Source organism: Pecten maximus, chromosome 9 (genome assembly GCF_902652985.1).
Source record: "Pecten maximus chromosome 9, xPecMax1.1, whole genome shotgun sequence".
Taxonomy (NCBI): Eukaryota; Metazoa; Mollusca; class Bivalvia; order Pectinida; family Pectinidae; genus Pecten; species Pecten maximus.
Window position 1 is genome coordinate 5420559 of NC_047023.1, and position 19836 is coordinate 5440394.

Consider the following 19836-nt stretch of genomic DNA (forward strand, 5'->3'; position numbering starts at 1 on the left):
ATCGCCACTCTAAAAATTGAGTTAGCGGAGGGGGTGGATTGTAAAGGAACGTCTTGTGTTAGCGGAGGGGGTGGATTGTAAGTTGTATCGGCAATGTTTTTTTATCAAGACAGCGTCTTGTTTTAGCGGAGGGGGTGGATTGTAAGTTGTATCGGCAATGTTTTTTTTATCAAGACAGCGTCTTGTTTTAGCGGAGGGGGTGGATTGTTAGTTGTATCGGCAATGTTTTTTATCAAGACAGCGTCTTGTTTTAGCGGAGGGGGTGGATTGTTAGTTGTATCGGCAATGTTTTATCAAGAAAACGTCTGATGTTAGCGGAGGGAGTGGATTGTAAGTTGTATCGGCAATGTTTTTCATCAAGACAGCGTCTTGTGTTAGCGGAGGGGGTGGATTGTAAGTTGTATCGGCAATGTTTATATCAAGACAGCGTCTTGTGTTAGCGGAGGGGGTGGATTGTTAGTTGTATCGGCAATGTTTTTTATCAAGAAAACGTCTGATGTTAGCGGAGGGGGTGGATTGTAAGTTGTATCGGCAATGTTTTATCAAGACAGCGTCTTGTGTTAGCGGAGGGGGTGGATTGTTAGTTGTATCGGCAATGTTTATATCAAGACAGCGTCTTGTTTTAGCGGAGGGGGTGGATTGTTAGTTGTATCGGCAATGTTTATATCAAGACAGCGTCTTGTGTTAGCGGAGGGGGTGGATTGTTAGTTGTATCGGCAATGTTTTTTTTATTAAGAAAACGTCTTGTATTAGTGGCGGGGTGGGTTGTAAGTTGTATCGGCAAGAGGGGGTTAGATGGCAAGGTTAGTTGTTACTATACACGGGCACATTGACGAAGGGTACTTAGAGGCTATTGAATGGTTTCCCGTTTAATATAACATATATTTCACGAGTATGACAGAATATCAATATTCTCACGAGTGCGAAACACGAGTGAAAAGTATCGAAATATTCTGTCATACGTGTGAAATATATGTTATTTTAAACGGGAAACCATGTAATTTTCCTTTTATTGCATTTTATGTACTTAAAACTGAATTAAAAACATCGAAAAATTAAGTAAAAAAGAGCGGGAAGCAGTAACATAATTCATGACGTCAAATCTTTGTGACATCCACGTCAACTTAACAGCGCCATTTTGAAAGGGGATGATCCGCATAAATTGTTTTTGGAACAATTGCTGTACAGCTAAAGCCGGTAATGTTAATGCAACGTAAGTAGCACTGAACTACTTTCCGTGGCAATTATGGGCTGATAATGCCACCTGGACAAAGGCAAATTAAACATGATGCGCGCTTTATTAAATTTGCTCTTTTCCATTTGGCATTATCAGCCCTGACTGCCAACTGAAAGCTGTTCAATGCTTAAAAAATACAGCCATAAAGATTTCGTTCTAGTGATTCTCCAAACAACAACATTATTTTCGTTGTATGTGGGATATTTAAAATTTAATTATTCAGTAAATCTTGTTAAAACGCTGGTTTACTAAGTAAAATGTTTATTATGTAACACGTGAAAATGAATCAATTTTCTATTACAACGTAACTCCGTCGTTAAACAGGACAGTGGGTATCTTACGCTGTGGATACGGAAAGAGTATCCAGGCAAATCTTCTGATTAGGACCATACTAAGTTATTTCCACGTTAAATGTCACAATTCTAATTCAAAGCTAAAATATCCAAGTTTTATATTATAAAATATATTCTATTGGGGATTTAAAAAAAACAAGACACTGGACACATGTGTCGAGCTTTGTGATTGGTTTGTTTCGTTCGTGTCCGGTTTTAGTTTAGAAATCCACAGAGTGCCAGTTGACACCATATTATTGTCTCAATGGTATTTGTATTAAATGTGACGATTGATATTGTAGCCTCGAGTCAATTTGATACAAGTGTCTATTGGACAGCTCAGATATATACGATAATGCTCTGTTCGTATTTATAGCTTAACTGTGCATGCACGATAGTTTATGTCTATTTTGTTTTTTAATGAAGGAAGTTATCAAATGACGTGTGTTTGTTTCAGTCTCGCGCATGTTCTAAGCTGCAAAAAAAGCAGTAGTAAAAGTAACGATGGAAAAATCAGGGGAACTATGTAATGTCGAAACATGCATTCATAACATTCTTAAATGTTTACGTCGGGATCTTATTTCTACGGTGGCTGATTTGTGCCATTTCGTTATTCGTCTTTTCGCCCCGAAAAGACGAAAATGAAATATCTAAATTCTCGTTCTTTCGTCTTTTCGCCCCGAAAAGACGAGAATTAACAAACTTTAATTCATACGCGAAAAGACGAAATTAATGCACGCTAATTAGCGACCTTGATTCTCGTCTTTTCGGGTTTAAAAATCTCGTCTTTTCGTCTTTTCGCCCCGAAAAGACGAAAATTAACAAACCTTAATTCTCGTCTTTTAGTCTTTTCGCCCTGAAAAGGCGAAATTTAACAAACCTTAATTTTCGTTTTTTCGCCCCGAAAAGACGAAATTTAACAAACCTAATTCTCGTCTTTTCGTCCCGAAAACACGAAAAGACGAGAATTAAGGTTTGTTAATTTTCGTCTTTTCGGGGCGAAAAGACGAGATTTTAAAACCCGAAAAGAGGAAAATTAAGGTCGCTAATTAGCGTGTATTAATTTCGTCTTTTCGCATATGACTTGTCGTCTTTTCGGGGCGAAAAGACGATAATTAAAGTTTGTTAATTCTCGTCTTTTCGGGGCGAAAAGACGAAAGAACGAGAATTTAGATATTTCATTTTCATCTTTTCGGGGCGAAAAGACGAAATAACGAAATGGCACAAATCAGCCACCGTATATTTCATATATTTTTCTTAACGTTTTACTTACTTAAATAGAAACAATAAGATGATTAAACTTTTATTGATAACTCCAAAGGAAGGCGGCACAATATCTAATTAAAAATATTAAATATAAATGTCATCGAGACTCAAACAACTTCTCTACAAAACAAATAGGAAGATTGTTTAACAGTATGCTATTTTTAAATTCGTGTCTAAAATTGATTAACTTAGCTTGACTGTGGCTCATGTTTAACAAGTATAGCCATACATTACGTTTTCAAAGCTTGCTGTGTCATCACACCACTGTGATTTATACAATGTCGAATCTTCTTGACAATTGACAGTTATCTTATTAATAGTTTGATATTCAACTCTATGTCAGGGAAACATTGCTTCTCGCTGAGTTTTTATATGTGTATTTATATCACGTTTGTGTTATAGATAAAACGACTTCAATACAATGGATATGGGACAATGCTATGCTATGACGTCATCGCCACTCTAAAAATTGAGTTAGCGGAGGGGGTGGATTGTAAAGGAACGTCTTGTGTTAGCGGAGGGGGTGGATTGTAAGTTGTATCGGCAATGTTTTTTTTATCAAGAAAGCGTCTTGTTTTAGCGGAGGGGGTGGATTGTTAGTTGTATCGGCAATGTTTTTTTTATCAAGAAAGCGTCTTGTTTTAGCGGAGGGGGTGGATTGTTAGTTGTATCGGCAATGTTTTATCAAGAAAACGTCTGATGTTAGCGGAGGGGGTGGATTGTAAGTTGTATCGGCAATGTTTTTTTATCAAGACAGCGTCTTGTTTTAGCGGAGGGGGTGGATTGTAAGTTGTATCGGCAATGTTTTTCATCAAGACAGCGTCTTGTGTTAGCGGAGGGGGTGGATTGTTAGTTGTATCGGCAATGTTTTTTTTTATTAAGAAAACGTCTTGTATTAGTGGCGGGGTGGGTTGTAAGTTGTATCGGCAAGAGGGGGTTAGATGGCAAGGTTAGTTGTTACTATACACGGGCACATTGACGAAGGGTACTTAGAGGCTATTGAATGGTTTCCCGTTTAATATAACATATATTTCACGAGTATGACAGAATATCAATATTCTCACGAGTGCGAAACACGAGTGAAAAGTATCGAAATATTCTGTCATACGTGTGAAATATATGTTATTTTAAACGGGAAACCATGTAATTTTCTTTTTTTAAAAGCCTCAGCGCGCGAAGCGCGCTCGGCAAAGATCGACCGGAGGCCGGTCTTTGCCGAGAGGCTTTTAATCTGTTTTTGCCCCTCTAAAACGGAAGTAACTGTAAACCGGAAATCGCGGTTTCGAGATCTCGCGGGTTTTATGAATAAAAAACATAAACTGATTTCAAGAGCTAAAATCGAGAGAATTCTCATACAATAGATATTTTATTATAAAAGTAAATGTGTAGTTGAAGTTCTATAGTATTTTAGTAGAAATATCTGTCGGACAGTTGGATTTGGTTCGAGATTAGGCCGGAAATCGACAAGGTGTCATGGTTGCCAAGTAGTGGAAGCAGACGCTCGGCGATAGAGAGGAGAGAGTTTGTTTTGCGGGAACAATTTGAAAGGTAAGTTCGTTTATTTATAAGTGTTTATATCAGCTAATTTTAGTCTTCTTATGCCACTTACATCTTTAAATAAGGATATAATGGACTTTTCAGGTAAGATAGAAGACTATTTGTGCTGACTTGAACGTTCATTGATAAAGTTTTAGTTTATTGAATGAAGTGATACTGAACCGATCATATTTATGTTTACATACACTTCGGAAGGCTCAGTTGCGGTAATTTGAATATAGAATATTAATTGAAATAATAACTGGAAGTCTAGCAAAAAAGTGCGGAGAAAAATGTTCATCCAGACTCTTTGTTATTCTTTGTTAGGTACAATTATTGCTTAAAATTTCTAAAACTTTTTACATTGAAAATTGTCATGTGTGCATCACAGAATATTACTACTGGAGTCAACAGACGACAGTTTCGTTGTTCCAGAAGTTCTTGCTTGTAGTTTTTGTTGCATTTCGGTGTATTGGAGAATGGATATATCTAAATTGGGTATATTCTAGAGCAAATAACTTCTCTTTCGGACGAGAAATCTTGCAAAGATTGCAAAATTTGCTATAATCTTTTCATTTTCCGAAATTTTAGCCTCCAGACCCCTGGCCAAAAACATTCTGCTCGCGCCTATGGCGCTCGGATTACCACTAAATTACACAGTTTAGAACATATATACACTTTTAAAGAGATAATTTGATGATTGACTTCTTTCACTATATTGATTAGTCATTTTAAAAGGATAATGAATCCAAAGAGAAATTTTGTATCATTTGAAGTTAATAGTTTTATCTTTAATTTATAACACACTTATATGCTTGCAAAGTTAAAAATTAAAAAGACGTCCGAGTATACGTAGGACACTAAAATTTTGAATGGTAAATATCTCATGAGATTAGTCATTAGTGATACATAAAACAACTACATGATTTTCATGTCTTTGAAGATATTTTTTAATGAATCTATCCAGCAGCTTTGCTGCATTTTCTTGTTGTTGCATTTTATGTACTTAAAACTAAATTAAAAACATCGAAAAATTACGTAAAAAACAGCGGGAATCAGTAACATAATTCATGACGTCAAATCTTTGTGACATCTACGTCAACTTAACGGCGCCATTTTGAAAGGACTGATCAACGCAACGGTTAAGCGTTTTCTAATATTATAGGAGAATCTGTGCATGAATAGCTAATGTCTTGTGAGTATTTTGTCAAAAACTAGTCTTAATACTTCAGGAATACAGCAAAATAACCAATTTATCTATCTTCACTTCGATTGGAGAAATTGGCAAGTTCCAATGAGGCGAATACAAACTTTCAGTCTGATTGGTCTGATATCGGCATGTGTTAGTGGTAGCTATATCAGTACTATGGAACACGAAAGTTTTCAATAAATCGAAGCAAAGACATCCATAATTGTTTTAAAAAATAACTTATATCCCCTGGGTCGGTTTACACAGGTCCCAACCAGCTGTACTTTACTGTTTTAATATTAACTTCTGTCCCCGGGTCGGTTTACACAGCTCCAAGTCAGCTGTACTTTACTGTTTTAATATTAACTTCTGTCCCCGGGTCGGTTTACACAGGTCCCAGCCAGCTGTACTTTACTGTTTTAATATTAACTTCTGTCCCCGGGTCGGTTTACACAGGTCCCAGCCAGCTGTACTTTACTGTTTTAATATTAACTTCTGTCCCTGGGTCGGTTTACACAGGTCCACGCCAGCTGTACTTTACTGTTTTAATATTAACTTCTGTCCCCGGGTCGGTTTACACAGCTCCAAGTCAGCTGTACTTTACTGTTTTAATATTAACTTCTGTCCCCGGGTCGGTTTACACAGGTCCACGCCAGCTGTACTTTACTGTTTTAATATTAACTTCTGTCCCCGGGTCGGTTTACACAGGTCTCAGTCAGCTGTACTTTACTGTTTTAATATTAACTTCTGTCCCCGGGTCGGTTTACACAGGTCCCAGCCAGCTGTACTTTACTGTTTTATTCTCTCATCCCTACCGGTATCATACTGGTCTGTCCAGGTAAATACACCCATGCTTGCTGTGTGTGTATTACCTCGCTTCCGGTGTAGGATAGCCACGCGCGCGCAATGATACAAAAGTAGGTCGCCGAACCGAAAGTAGATATATCTACAGATTTGTAAACACATCGTCTGCCCCATGTGCTAGGCCAGATCTAATATTTTTTTTGATTTATGATATAAATTATGTAAAAAATCACGTTCTTTTATTGTTTTTTTTATTAATAAAACATGGAACTATATTTTCACGCGAAAGGACACACTAGCTTGGCCGACATCAAGTGATTTGGCTTCGCTTGCAATGACAGGGCTGCTGAAACAACGTTAGACTGTGGAAATGAATGGTTTCCTTCGTTTTTAGAACAGCAAACAGCGTTTGCATATATGGGGTATGGTAAATCGATTGGCGCTGTTCTTTTTTTTATTATATGCAGTAGAAAAAAGTTTGGATTGAGAAAAAATGGCGTCTATCTGAGAAAGTTATCGACAGATAGTGCCTATTTTTGCATATTTTAGGTTAGGGAATGAGAGAAAAATACTCAATCATATGTGGTTCATGTAGGATAGGGATATTTCACCCTCTGGGTCACAAAATGTGGTAAAACCCTCGGCGGAGCCTCGGGTTTTACCACATTTTGTGACCCCTCGGGTGGAATATCCCTATCCTACATGACCACATATGATAGAGTCTTATAATATTAACTTCTGTCCCCGGGTCGGTTTACACAGGTCCCAGCCAGCTGTACGTACTTGACTGTTTTAATATTAACTTCTGTCCCCGGGTCAGTTTACACAGGTCTCAGTCAGCTGTACTTGACTGTTTTAATATTAACTTCTGTCCCCGGGTCAGTTTACACAGGTTTCAGTCAGCTGTACTTTACTGTTTTAATATTAACTTCTGTCCCCGGGTCGGTTTACACAGGTCTCAGTCAGCTGTACTTTACTGTTTTAATATTAACTTCTGTCCCCGGGTCGGTTTACACAGGTCCCAGCCAGCTGTACTTTACTGTTTTAATATTAACTTCTGTCCCCGGGTCGGTTTACACAGGTCCCAACCAGCTGTACTTTACTGTTTTAATATTAACTTCTGTCCCCGGGTCAGCTTACACAGGTCCCAGCCAGCTGTACTTTACTGTTTTAATATTAACTTCTGTCCCCGGGTCGGTTTACACAGGTCCCAGTCAGCTGTACTTTACTGTTTTAATATTAACTTCTGTCCCCGGGTCAGTTTACACAGGTCCCAGTCAGCTGTACTTTACTGTTTTAATATTAACTTCTGTCCCCGGGTCGGTTTACACAGGTCCCAGTCAGCTGTACTTTACTGTTTTAATATTAACTTCTGTCCCCGGGTCGGTTTACACAGGTCCCAGTTAGCTGTACTTTACTGTTTTAATATTAACTTCTGTCCCCGGGTCGGTTTACACAGGTCCCAGTCAGCTGTACTTTACTGTTTTAATATTAACTTCTGTCCCCGGGTCGGTTTACACAGGTCCCAGTCAGCTGTACTTTACTGTTTTAATATTAACTCCTGTCCCCTGGTCAGTTTACACAGGTCCCAGTCAGCTGTACTTTACTGTTTTAATATTAACTTCTGTCCCCGGGTCGGTTTACACAGGTCTCAGTCAGCTGTACTTTACTGTTTTAATATTAACTTCTGTCCCCGGGTCGGTTTACACAGGTCCCAGTCAGTTGTACTTTACTGTTTTAATATTAACTTCTGTCTCCACGCAGCTGTACTTTATTGTTTTGTGTTCTACTAACCGAAACATCTCAAATATGAAATTCACAAATATGAGATGACTGGACAAGGTAGCTGTTCCAGAAAGAAGACGGATACAGGAAAGTACAAATGTTCATATTTATTAAAATAACAAAACACTCACGCTCTCACTCTCAAACCCTTTAAAGACCTTCAATAACAACTGTGCGGCATAAATAAATAAAGGAATGATCAGGTTAATTCAGCAACATTTATATTTCTCTGTAAAATGATTTACTAATCGTATAATACTAGTAAATAATACTAACTGGATTTGTCGGTCGTATCCTCTTGATAAAGGAACGTTCATTTGCAATTATTGAAGTATTAATTCATCAAACTCACAACTAAGTAGTTATCAGTATCATTACTGATGTAAACACATTTAAAACACCAGGCAGAGATTTTTATTGGCTATAATTCCCGTTATTTCAAAGGTGACCTCATCTCTACGTCACAAAAAAAAAAAATAAAAAAAAAAAAAAAAAATAAGAAAAAAAAGCAAAAGACAAATATCTATATCTTCAGGAACAGTTGCAACACATTTAGTTATGTGATAGATAGAATTATTTGTTTCAACTGACATCCGTGAAACTTAGTAATGTATGAATCATTTTCTGTTATTTTCTCGACAAAGTCATAGTATTTTTATGAAATGGATAATTATTTAAAAAAGAATAATCATAATATACTATTGTATATGTATACGATCATGAATGAGTAAAACAATGTCTTTCATTGTTATGCCCCAACAATACCAGAATGATAGATGTCTTATATCCAAATATTAACACAATTTCTTGTTTCGACACATACATATCAACCATAGATCAGAAAAAGATCGTTGATGTTGTTAGTACAAGTTCATTCTTTTCCGGTGTCATTTGAATATCTATGATTGACAACGTTACATTGTAAGCAGTGTAGTTATATCTTTATATTTGTTCAGATAAGACGAACATATGAATTGTATTACACCTGCTTACACTTTAAAACTGATGCTGCTGATGCTGGGTTCCCGGACAACTTTGGACGGAAATATCCATTTCAGTCATTGTTAGTTATGAACCTTTTCCGTGTATGGTTTCATGGTTTCCATTCATATGAAAACTTGACTAGTAACATAATCTGAAAAATGAAATAAAGAAAAGAATTAATATAACAGTTTATAACAAACAGAGGTGTCAATAAATCATTTAGTGTAAATATTTATAATAGTATGGTATAGATGGTACATTGAAACACGAATTTATAGTTTGAGACCTATTTGGATCCTTTAGATACTTTGTTTGTTTGTTTGTTTATGTTTCACGGCCCATCGACAACTAGGGTCATTTAGATAAAAGTTAGGGTTAAAGATAAACGTGTAAGTAATAGGTATATTTACTAATAAAAACTACTAAATCACATTAGTTTGTAAGATGTAACCAGGATTTGCTTTGTTTTTGCGAGTCTCTCTCCCGTATTTTCACATTGACATATCTTTACTCATCTCGAGAAAGATATTTTACATAAGACTTTTTTTCTGCAAACGCCGAAAACATAATCGTGTCGCTATTAGATATTGTGATCATACACATTTTTTGCCGTTGATGGTGTTGTTGTGTAAAGACCATTTCAGTATTTAAAGTTCTTATGTACGGAATACATTACAGGAGAAAACATCCTGTATCAGTGAAATTTTAATTGTTTGAGGTATAGCACGTAGTCATTTCCTTTAACTAATCTCTGAAAGCTATTTTTAGATTGGTTTATTCCTATGTAAATTTAAAGCAACGAAAATGATCGATTCTTTAAATTAGCTAATTTAGGTTGATTTGTATATATCTTATACATTATTAATGAGTAAACTCGTGACATTTTTGCCAGGAGAAACCTCCGGACTGTTTACTATCACTACCTGTATCTTACTCATCTGTGTATTTTTTAGATATATATATTCTATTTTGAAAAAAAAAAAAAAAAAAAAATGGGCAATACACATCACACCGATAATAGCGATTAGTCAACAGACAGACGTCATTTACATAAGCCTTCCGTCGTTGTTGTGGACATTCAAAACGATAGAGAATTCTAACAGGATACCATGAGGTTTGATAGTATGTTTGTTAAGCGGTGTGACTATTGTAAAAGTTGAATATCGATCAACAAACAAACATAGAACAATGACATAGTATACAACACAGGGGGATGGTGAAAAGTAATTTCTAACGATAAGCGGAACCTCCAATGAGATAATGCACGAGTTATGTTTCGTCACTAAGACGGTTGTTAACTGTTATAGGTTAATGTAAGTAGTGTAAATCTTCTACATCAAAAAGTGCAACATACAAGTTAACATCTTCCTCTGGAAATATCAGTTATTTTTAATGTTAGTCTCACGTTTAAACCCTGTGATTTGTTAGTTTCAGAGGCGGTGGTGAGTCAAAACACTTTTATTACTTCATGTAAAGCATTAAACAAATGTGAGGTGTCAACGGATTTTAGTTTTAATAACAATTTACGGATAATTAAGATGTCAACAAAGCGTGTAACAGGTATGACGTAATGGCGTTGATAATTGGGACAAGTTCAGTAATTATCTAACCCGTTCTTACCTCACTCACTGCCGTCTATTTCTCTGTTGGCAAATACATTATCTCAGTTTTTACAAAACATAAACTCATCACATTTACTTTAAATTGCTAAATGTAATAGTTTTGTAGAGTAATTTTCATGATTTTCATCTCTTACAATATTTGATAAATACATCCGTTGATGTATAGCCTACATTTTCAGAAAATTTGATCACGAATTATTTTGATTCCCAAGTAATAGATAAATGTTCTAAAGTTTTCCTTTATAACGAGTGAGAGGGTAAAATTGTTTTGTTGATCTATTTGAAATTGTTCAAACTTTTTTTATTTGAAATACGTTAGATACTTACGTATTTGTTTATGAGGCCAAGGTCTATATGTAGGCAGGAAATGTGTATTCATAGAGGGAAGATGGCTTGTCACAGGTGCTGAGAATGGCCATTGGTGTATCGTCGATATTGGGATAGGTCTGACTGCACTGGGCCTGCGAGAAGAGTGAAGCTGCGGAATAAAGCTTTGTCGACCTGCATTCACCGACGAATGTCCTATTGTTCGTTGTGCCGGTCTGGCGACGGTTTGCATGCGAGATGTCCTCATATTTGTCCGTACACTAGGTACATTGGTGCTCACATGGTTTTGCTTGAACCGTCTGGCTTTCAACAGCTGTAGCAGTAACTGGTAGTTGTTATTTCGGAAGGGTGCAGGCCTGTCCGTGTTTGTAGACACCGATTCGTGTGATCTCCTTGGTGATATTGACTCATGCTTTGGTGATGTAACTGGTTTAATCATCGATCGTTTAGGTATTTCACTCCTTCCTCCTAAAACTTTTTTCGAAATGCCGGCGCTTTCCTTCTTCTTTATTTGTGGAGCCTTTGACTTTTTCTTTAATCGAAATAACTTTTTTCTTGCTTTCAGTATGTTGATTATTTTCTGCATATCGATTTTACTTGGCTTTTTAGACTGTTTCTGGGCAGGACGTTGTAGTAAGTTTTTCTTTGTTATCGCAACTGGAAAAGTGTTTTGGAATTTGTTTTTTGCCTTTTGTGCTGATAGAAATTCTTTCCTTTTATTTGCCTTAAGAATATTTGCCAATGCATTCCATAAAGACTTGGAAATTCCCTTTCTGGGTTTTGCTGTTGATGACCGATCGCCTGGCGCGTCAAAAACTTTCTCACTTGTGTGAGTCGATGTACTATGTCTAAATCCGGATTCTTGCGGGAAATGGGTAAACGGAAGAATGCTCCTTCCTGTAGACCCACGCGACAGCTGCTGTAACGGATTGATACTTGTTCGTCCAACAGATTTTACGAGTTTCATTTTTTCACTATTGTTAGATTTCGATTTAGTCGCAGTATTATTTGATAAGCCTAAAATTGACGGTGAACGAGTTTTAAAAGAATTTTTCTTGGCATGGTGTTGATTTTTATTAGCTAGGAAAATTCCCTGAAGAATTTTCTTCATATCAAATCCTTCTGGCTCATGGTTTCCAATTTCTGATTCATCCCCAGTTGATAGTCCCATCGCCAGAACAGGTCCACTAATTTCGATATCTCCATTTGGAGGTGGATTATCAACAGGACCAAACAAAATAGGTCCAACAAAAAATCCATCTTCACCATTCATATCACCCCCAGATGAAATAGGATTGATAAATGGCAGTGGGGGATGTTTTCCTTTACCCATAGAAGTTTGAAACATTTCATTGATGTTAGGAAGATGAGGCTGGTGATGATTAAGCGAATGCATATCGTTGTCAGATGACGTTTCCGGTAATGCAGCAATAGGTACTACAGCGTTGGTGACAGGATCCAGAAAATGGAAAGCTGCATTTGGGTCATGAGGCTGTTGACTCGAGGAAGGAGGTGTTTCTCCAGCGCGATTGGAAGACACTGATCCAACGCGAATGGCGTTTTTCTTGTCACCGACCACGGCAGCTATTTCAGGAATTGGATCAATATGCTTTTTAACATTAGCTACAGCGTGTTCCCAGGCCCGGTGGGCTTTTTGAAGGACATCTGAGGAAACATTATGGAATGGATCAACTGGTTTATGCGTTTTTGGATCGAAAAAAATCGAATTGTTATTGCTAAGCGCACCGTTTGCATCATCTCCTTGCGTTGTAGTCAAAGGAGTTGAAGTTTTGGTATGCATTGCGACGGTCTTCTTTCCATTTTTCTTTTCTTCCCGATTTGACTTTTCAGATATAGCTATACGATTTATGATATTATCTGAGGGTTTGTGGGTCTCGAAGAAACGTAGCTTTGCACTTTCTCTGTTTGTTTCTTCTATACGGTTTTGAAGATTTCGCATTGTAATAGGAGCATTCATCATGAGATTTTTCGAAAGATCTTGAGATAAATCTACATCCGCCCTATTGAGTGAATCAGTTAGTCCCATATGATTTCCAAGGACAGAATCGTGTCCTGCATGTCCAATATGAGAATCTGTGGAATCTGTAGAAAGCAGTTTTTGTCTTATAGCTTTTTCATCTAATACAATATGACCTGAATTGGGGTCTGTATGTAAACTATTGTGATAATGGAACAGATTTTTGTCTATATGTTTAACAGATGAGTGGTGGTGAGCTCCATGTTTATCAACATTGGCATTTATATCGGTGTCTGCGCTTCCTCCTGAAGCCGCCGATACCAAATGTTTCGAATGAAATGTTCTTATTGGTTCTTTCTTTGCTCTTGTGATATCTACGAGATCGTTAACACTGCCTATAAGCGCATGCGTAAGGCCAGGCTCGTGGGACAGTGGATTCATTCCCTCTAATGGTTTTGCTATATCTGGACCTCCGTTTAGACTGACCAATGCTTCTCTTATTTGCTCTAACAGCACATTTCGTTCCTGTACTTGATCAGAAACAGTTATTTGATCTGAGTTTTTGAGGTCAGCTGGTGCCAACCCATTTTCCGATCTAGTGCTCCAATTGTTATTTGCGTTTACTCCAGCTTTCATTTTCTGTGTGTCTTGTGTTATGTCTCCGGATATAGCTTTACTGGGTGGTTTTAGCTGGACTTGTTCTTGCTCTCCGTGCGTGCTGATAGAATTTGTAATATCCCGTTGTTCTGTATGAGAATGAAAGTTGAGAACATCTTCATTCAACTTTGTATTTGAGTTCGCAGAATGTTCTTTGTCAAACAAATTGTTAGGAATTTGCGGTTCAATCGGATGGAGAATACCTTCATGCAGATGTTCCTCTGGTGGAATAAGATCAAAAGGACTTGGAGAGACAAAAAAGCGGCGTTTAGAGGGAGATGCAGATTTTCCAAAATCAGGGAAACCTCCGCTAATGTCATTTTGTTCTAGAACATTATTTGACGATGATGACGCTATGTGTGGGTTTGAAGCTTCAGAATGTACATGAGAAGAGGGATTTTGCTCAATTTTCTCATGCCGAGACACGTGACCTTCAACAGCCGATAGCGCCGGTGGAAGAAGCAGAGGGTCAAAGTTTGATGTTGGGGGAAATGTCACTTCTTCAGTCTTAGTAGTTGGTTTTGAAATTTTGCTGGGTGTGCTTTGCGAAGGCTCATTAATATTACTACTTACGGCTTCAGTCACGTCTTGAGCTTGTACATTAGAACTCAACAATTTTGGGGATTCCAATACCTTTGATGCTGAGACAGTACTGACTTCCAGTTGACCTGGAACGATACTCGCCGCGTCATTGACTAATTCAGGATTTATAGTCTGCTCTCCTTGTGAGATATCCTGGTTATTTAAAACTTCTTGATTTATGGTTAATTTACTTTGTACGGTTTTCAACGGAACCTTTCCATGTTCTGCATGTGCAGCTTCATTGCCTATATCCGCATTGACTGTTTCAGGAATTTTAGCCTGGGTTTCTGGTAAGGTGTCCTGAGATTTGATCACTTCTTGTTTGACTGTTTGTTTCATTGTTGTAACTTCCATCATACCTTTGTTGTGTTCTGAATTATCACTTTGAATGCCAATATCCGTTTGAACTATTTCAGAATGTAAAGCCTGCGTCCCTTGTAAGATGACCTGTGATTTTATGACTTCAGCATCCACTGTTTGTGCGGTCGGTGTAACGTCCATCGTACCTTTGTCAAGTTCTACAGCTTGGTTGTCGAGATCGCCGTCGATACTATTTATTGCGTGTTCTCTTGTTTCCAAAATTGTTGTTGTTGAAACAGGGGACATTGATACAGTTTCTTGTTTATCATTGTGACTTTTTACCATTGGAGTTGTAGTTTGTTTATTTGTGTCTGTCCATGGTCTCCAACTAGCAAAAAAACCTTTTGATTGTGACTTCTGTAGATCGTTTCCAGTTGGAAGTTCCATATGCAGATCATTAATATAAGCACCCGGAGAAGATTTATTTTCCTTTGTTGCTACTGATTCTGTTTGTATATCTGAAAAGTTCAAGTCAGTTTTAGCAATGGGTTTCTCTGTAGCAGGAACGTTTGGAACCGTTACCTGTCCATCAAACCATGCTGGAGATGTGTCCGCCGCAATAGGTTCCACCCATGTGGACCATCCACCGACTGTACTAGGTGTTACCGGATTCTGAACTTGCTTGTCGGTCGTTTTAAGATGAAAGCTGTGTGTATCCTGTTTTCCCATATTCGTGGTCACAGCCTCAATTGGAGTACTATTCACGTCTAAAGTTATAGGTGGAGTCTTTAAAATTTCGTTCACCTTTGAGGTATCTTTTTTCTTTGCCTTTGTTACTTTTACAGCATGACTCGACATCTCCGCAGTTTCTATTGGTCCTATACTAGATCGCACTATTGTGCTTTCCGTCCACGTGTGATCGGGAGTTTGTTCCACCGCGGCATTTAACCATGGGAGTTCCGGCTCAATAAAATACACACCTGCATTGTCCTTTGGTGCATCTATCAATAACTTATTGTCATTGTGTTTGGACATTGCTGCACTTCGAGATAATTCGTTTCCATTCATACGTTTTTCGATGACGATGTCAATTCGGTCCCCTACTTGTCTTGGGTTCGACTTAACTAGGTTTTTCCAGCTCCTTGAAATACTTGTCTTTTTCCTACTGGCACGCGACGGCACTTCTATTATTTCCTGAGATGACATAGAAGTACTAAGAAAATCGACACCTGACGGTAGAGGTGGAAACATATCGTTTTTTCTTGAGTTGGGTGGTTTACCTTGCTTAGCCACTTTCGTTGGCTTTTGAACGTCCGCAACACCAAGTAAATCCGATGTCGCAGCGACCGGAAACTCTCTTTTTAAGGCTTGGTTCTTTTTATCTTCGTGGCGGGTTTGAGTCAGTCCCTCAACCAATATTTCCTGTGGCCGCGACAGATCGTTGATGGCTTCAGAACCTTTGGTTTCAAACTGGGTTAATGCCATCAACGTTCCCTGCTTTTGTCCTATAGCTATATCTTGTGGGACGATCAGTTGACCTGGGGATTGACAAATGATACACCAGGTATTAGTAGGAAGAAATAAAACGAATCATAAAGAGCAAATATCAAAACGCCTTCAGTACTTGAACTTAAACTAGATTTCTGTCATTATCATGAAATGTATATCCATCATTCTCTTTGACGTACAAATGTATTTTTCAATACCATATATAAGAGTAAATAATATTTGAAAAATGTATCAGACAGCTCCGCTCAAGAATCATCAGTGAGACCAAAGCGCACAGGAATTGATAATACAACAAGTGTTGCGTGACATGTGCCTGAGACACGAGCATATGTCACTAAAAGTTTTCTCCACATTTGTGCGCTAATTTATTCTAAAATCTTCCATGAAGTTACTCCATATGTCCGCGAAAGTATTCTACAATAAGTTTAAATCCTGAAATATCCACTCGAAATGGCGATCCTGTGATAGTTTCAGTTACAGTATAGGAATTTAAAATCTAATGATTCATTATCGATGTAAAAGTATTTTTGATCTTAAAGTTCTTTCCTTCTTTCATCCTAAAATCACAAATGACCTATTTTGTTATCTTACATAATATAATCTACACTGTACGTTATATAATACATTCCCCTACACTCAGACAGAAGATGCGTTCACAGCTATCTAAAATATAAATATTTACTACAGTATATGTGTTTGTATGCTTTGTATCAAGATTTACAAACATTTATAGCCAAATGCGAATTTAAATTACAAGTTCCTCACCTAGTGTCAAGCTGAAGGCTGTCAGGAAAATCAAGGTCACAACGGCTCCCATGTTAACTGAAAAGAACAATGACCAAGAAAGTTAGAGTGACAATGAAATGAACGTTAACACACCAAGCATGGCGGAATGTTACATAGAAGTTTATAGGTGATGGTGACATAAGAACACTGTTAACATGCAAAAAGATAAAAATAAACCGAACATCAAATCCACAGTTGAGTCATACACAGTAGGCGCCACCATCAGTTCCTAAAAGGTTTGTGTCAACTTTATCAACATCGTGATGGCTTAGTGTACCGTCAGCTTAGAAAAAGGCTGTAGACTGTATATTATGTCGACTAACATGGTTTAAAACAAATCTATGATAGGACAGATAGGCAGATTGTGTAAGGTATGTCTGAGATCATTAGTGGTCTTCAGGGCCACACAAAGGTTTTCGTCACATTGTAGAATAGATATGCATTTTATTCAGGTTTAATCAGTTATATCGTACGATAATCAGCTTTCCGACATGCAAATTTAACATATTTTCCCCATTCCTTATTGTCTTGTTTAGGAATACATATTTTTGACAAACTCATGTATGTTCGATAGGCATTGATTGATGGTCGATAAATATTCATACATGGGGTTAATAACCTTGGCCTACCACTGTTACATAAATATCATAAAGTCTTTCAACGTAAACAAACAGATTTACCTAGCACTAATAGCCAGTCCCATCACTTGTGTTATAGAAATGTCAAATTGCATGCGAGTCCACGTGTCAGAGGAAAGTCAACGTGCGGGACATTCCGTGACGCTAAAAACGTTTTGTAATGGAACATGAAATATGAAATGTCATGATAGCTAGTCAAGATAATGAAATGACGGGGTTACATCTTAACACGTATCCCTGTCATGTTCAGGCTTCTGTCCCAGGGATATAAATCTGACAGCGATTTCCAACTGATGTGACAGCTTTGAAAGAGCGAAAGGCTAATCACTGCTCACGTGTATATCGGCTATCGCGAAAGTCTTTCTTCAAAAATGTTTCATATTCATTGAAACGGTGCACTCATTCAACTGCAACAGGTTTTGTTGTCTGCACTAATTAACTTTACATGCTCTCATAACAATCACGAGCATCGAAGTCAGATACATGTGTCATAATAATTTGCATACTATTTCGTCATCTTAGAATTTTTTTTTTTTTAGATATATGATCCATATCAAATACAAGATATTCTAGCCTGATTTCAAGACCAACTTTTTTTCACATGGAACATATTTTTGAAAATATACACAGAAATGATTCCTATTATAACCTATCTAAGCAGAGCGCCAACCACATAATCATCACTCAATTAGAGGTTCAACCGAGAATTAAGAAAAAAAAAGGAAAAAAGGCATTGCAATTTTCACAAATTTATCCTCAGATGTGTTCTATACATTATTGGACAATAGTTTCATTTAAACTTTTAACATGGTATCATTTATATGTATATATTCCATAGATATAAGCTGGCAATGTTATACACATCACTGATATGTAGCAGGTTTATAAATAGGTCTTCAAACATATGATAAAAAAATCACAATTTTAAGATTTCAATTTAAATCCGTTTACAAATTCTTATAGATTTATAAGAGGACAAGTGAGTAAAGCATTGAAATCTTAATTTCGGTATAGATAAGAATAGGACAAAAAGGGAAAAACATGATCGTACAGATGTATCCCTCCTCGGTGTGTTATTGACGAAGAAGGAGAACCCAGTCTAAGGAACTACATAATGTATGTATGAAAACCTAAAAACCCCTGATATGATTCCGCGCGACCTCGTTTATATCACGATCTTCACTTTTCTTTGAGAAATAGAAATATAAGGGAAAACAGAACCGTTATTCTTACTTAAATGATTGGATGTGTTAAATATTGTTATGTTATATTGATAGTGTTAAAATGTATACGAAAACCAAGGGGACGTGTATGAGAAATCCATTTAAATAAAACAGGGATATATACAAATCTATATACATACCTAGTGCGACACTTCAGGCCGATTTCCTATCACTATAACCTCCAGTGGACACAGATCATCAGAGCCCCACGAGCCAGGTGCGCCGCTTCCTCCCTGAAACAAGTTCGAAATGAACATCAGTATTCACACGTGCCCTAGGTGTAATTGACAGCGGTATCAATTGTACACTCCTTTTGAATATTTAATCAGCTGATCAACATGTTTCTGGTTTATCACTTCAACTGCAAGTAGCTATCACACTGGATACATTCAACAGAGAGTTACGGCTGACAGCCCCCATCAAACGATTGGTGATGCTAAATTATTCTTCAGATAAGGTAATAAATGTCAGCTGAGATGGAATGATATTCGAATAGTAGTTGTAACTTATATCAGATATTTAAATTAATTTCGTCTTCACCATGAACAGTATTTGACCTGGATGCAGTAATTCGGTTATATACATGTACATAGAAGAGGAAAATGTGTCATTTATTCCAAACCATTCTGATTAAAAATATTATTTGTGTGTTTTTTTTTGCTTTGTTTTGTTTTTGTTTTTGTTTTTTTCATATTGTGCTTATTTCTCCACGTAATGGACTTAATTAATGAAAGTCATTAATTTAATTGTTCGTTACATTTAAGCATTTCTGTCTCAAATGTTATTACAAACAACAACGTAGCCAAAGTTATAGTGAAGATGATGTCACCGACATGCATGTTTAATGGGCAGGAAAATGCTATATTTGTATCAAGGCTTGCGATTATAAACATCCTATTTTTAATTATTTTGTTTCCTACTACCAGGTGCCTGTTTAATGTTAAGTGACAAATATGTGATACGTTAAGTGGAGACTGAAAACACCTGACTAAAAACACAAGAAAGAATTAATCAACACACAGCCAACCTAAAGGAAAACACATGTTCTAGCAAAGAATCGGAGATATAAACCCTCGTGTTC

The 19836-nt window shown here is 37.1% G+C and overlaps 1 protein-coding gene across 2 annotated transcripts; it reads right to left on the minus strand.

Annotated features, from left to right (window-relative positions):
* Window positions 1–8241: 8241 nt before the first annotated feature.
* On the minus strand, window positions 8242–18987 carry LOC117335064. Of its 2 annotated transcripts, XM_033894984.1 has the most exons (5): window positions 18896–18987; window positions 16874–16930; window positions 11083–16137; window positions 10754–10776; window positions 8242–9284 (listed from the first exon to the last, which is right to left on the minus strand). In XM_033894984.1, the coding sequence occupies exons 2-4, from the start codon at window positions 16923–16925 to the stop codon at window positions 10769–10771; spliced, it is 5115 nt and encodes a 1704-aa protein (XP_033750875.1). In that variant the 5' UTR covers window positions 16926–16930; window positions 18896–18987; the 3' UTR covers window positions 8242–9284; window positions 10754–10768. The 2 variants fall into 2 exon arrangements, with proteins under 2 accessions (XP_033750875.1, XP_033750874.1); XM_033894983.1 differs by lacking the exon at window positions 10754–10776 and having other exon boundaries at window positions 18896–18979.
* Window positions 18988–19836: the final 849 nt, after the last annotated feature.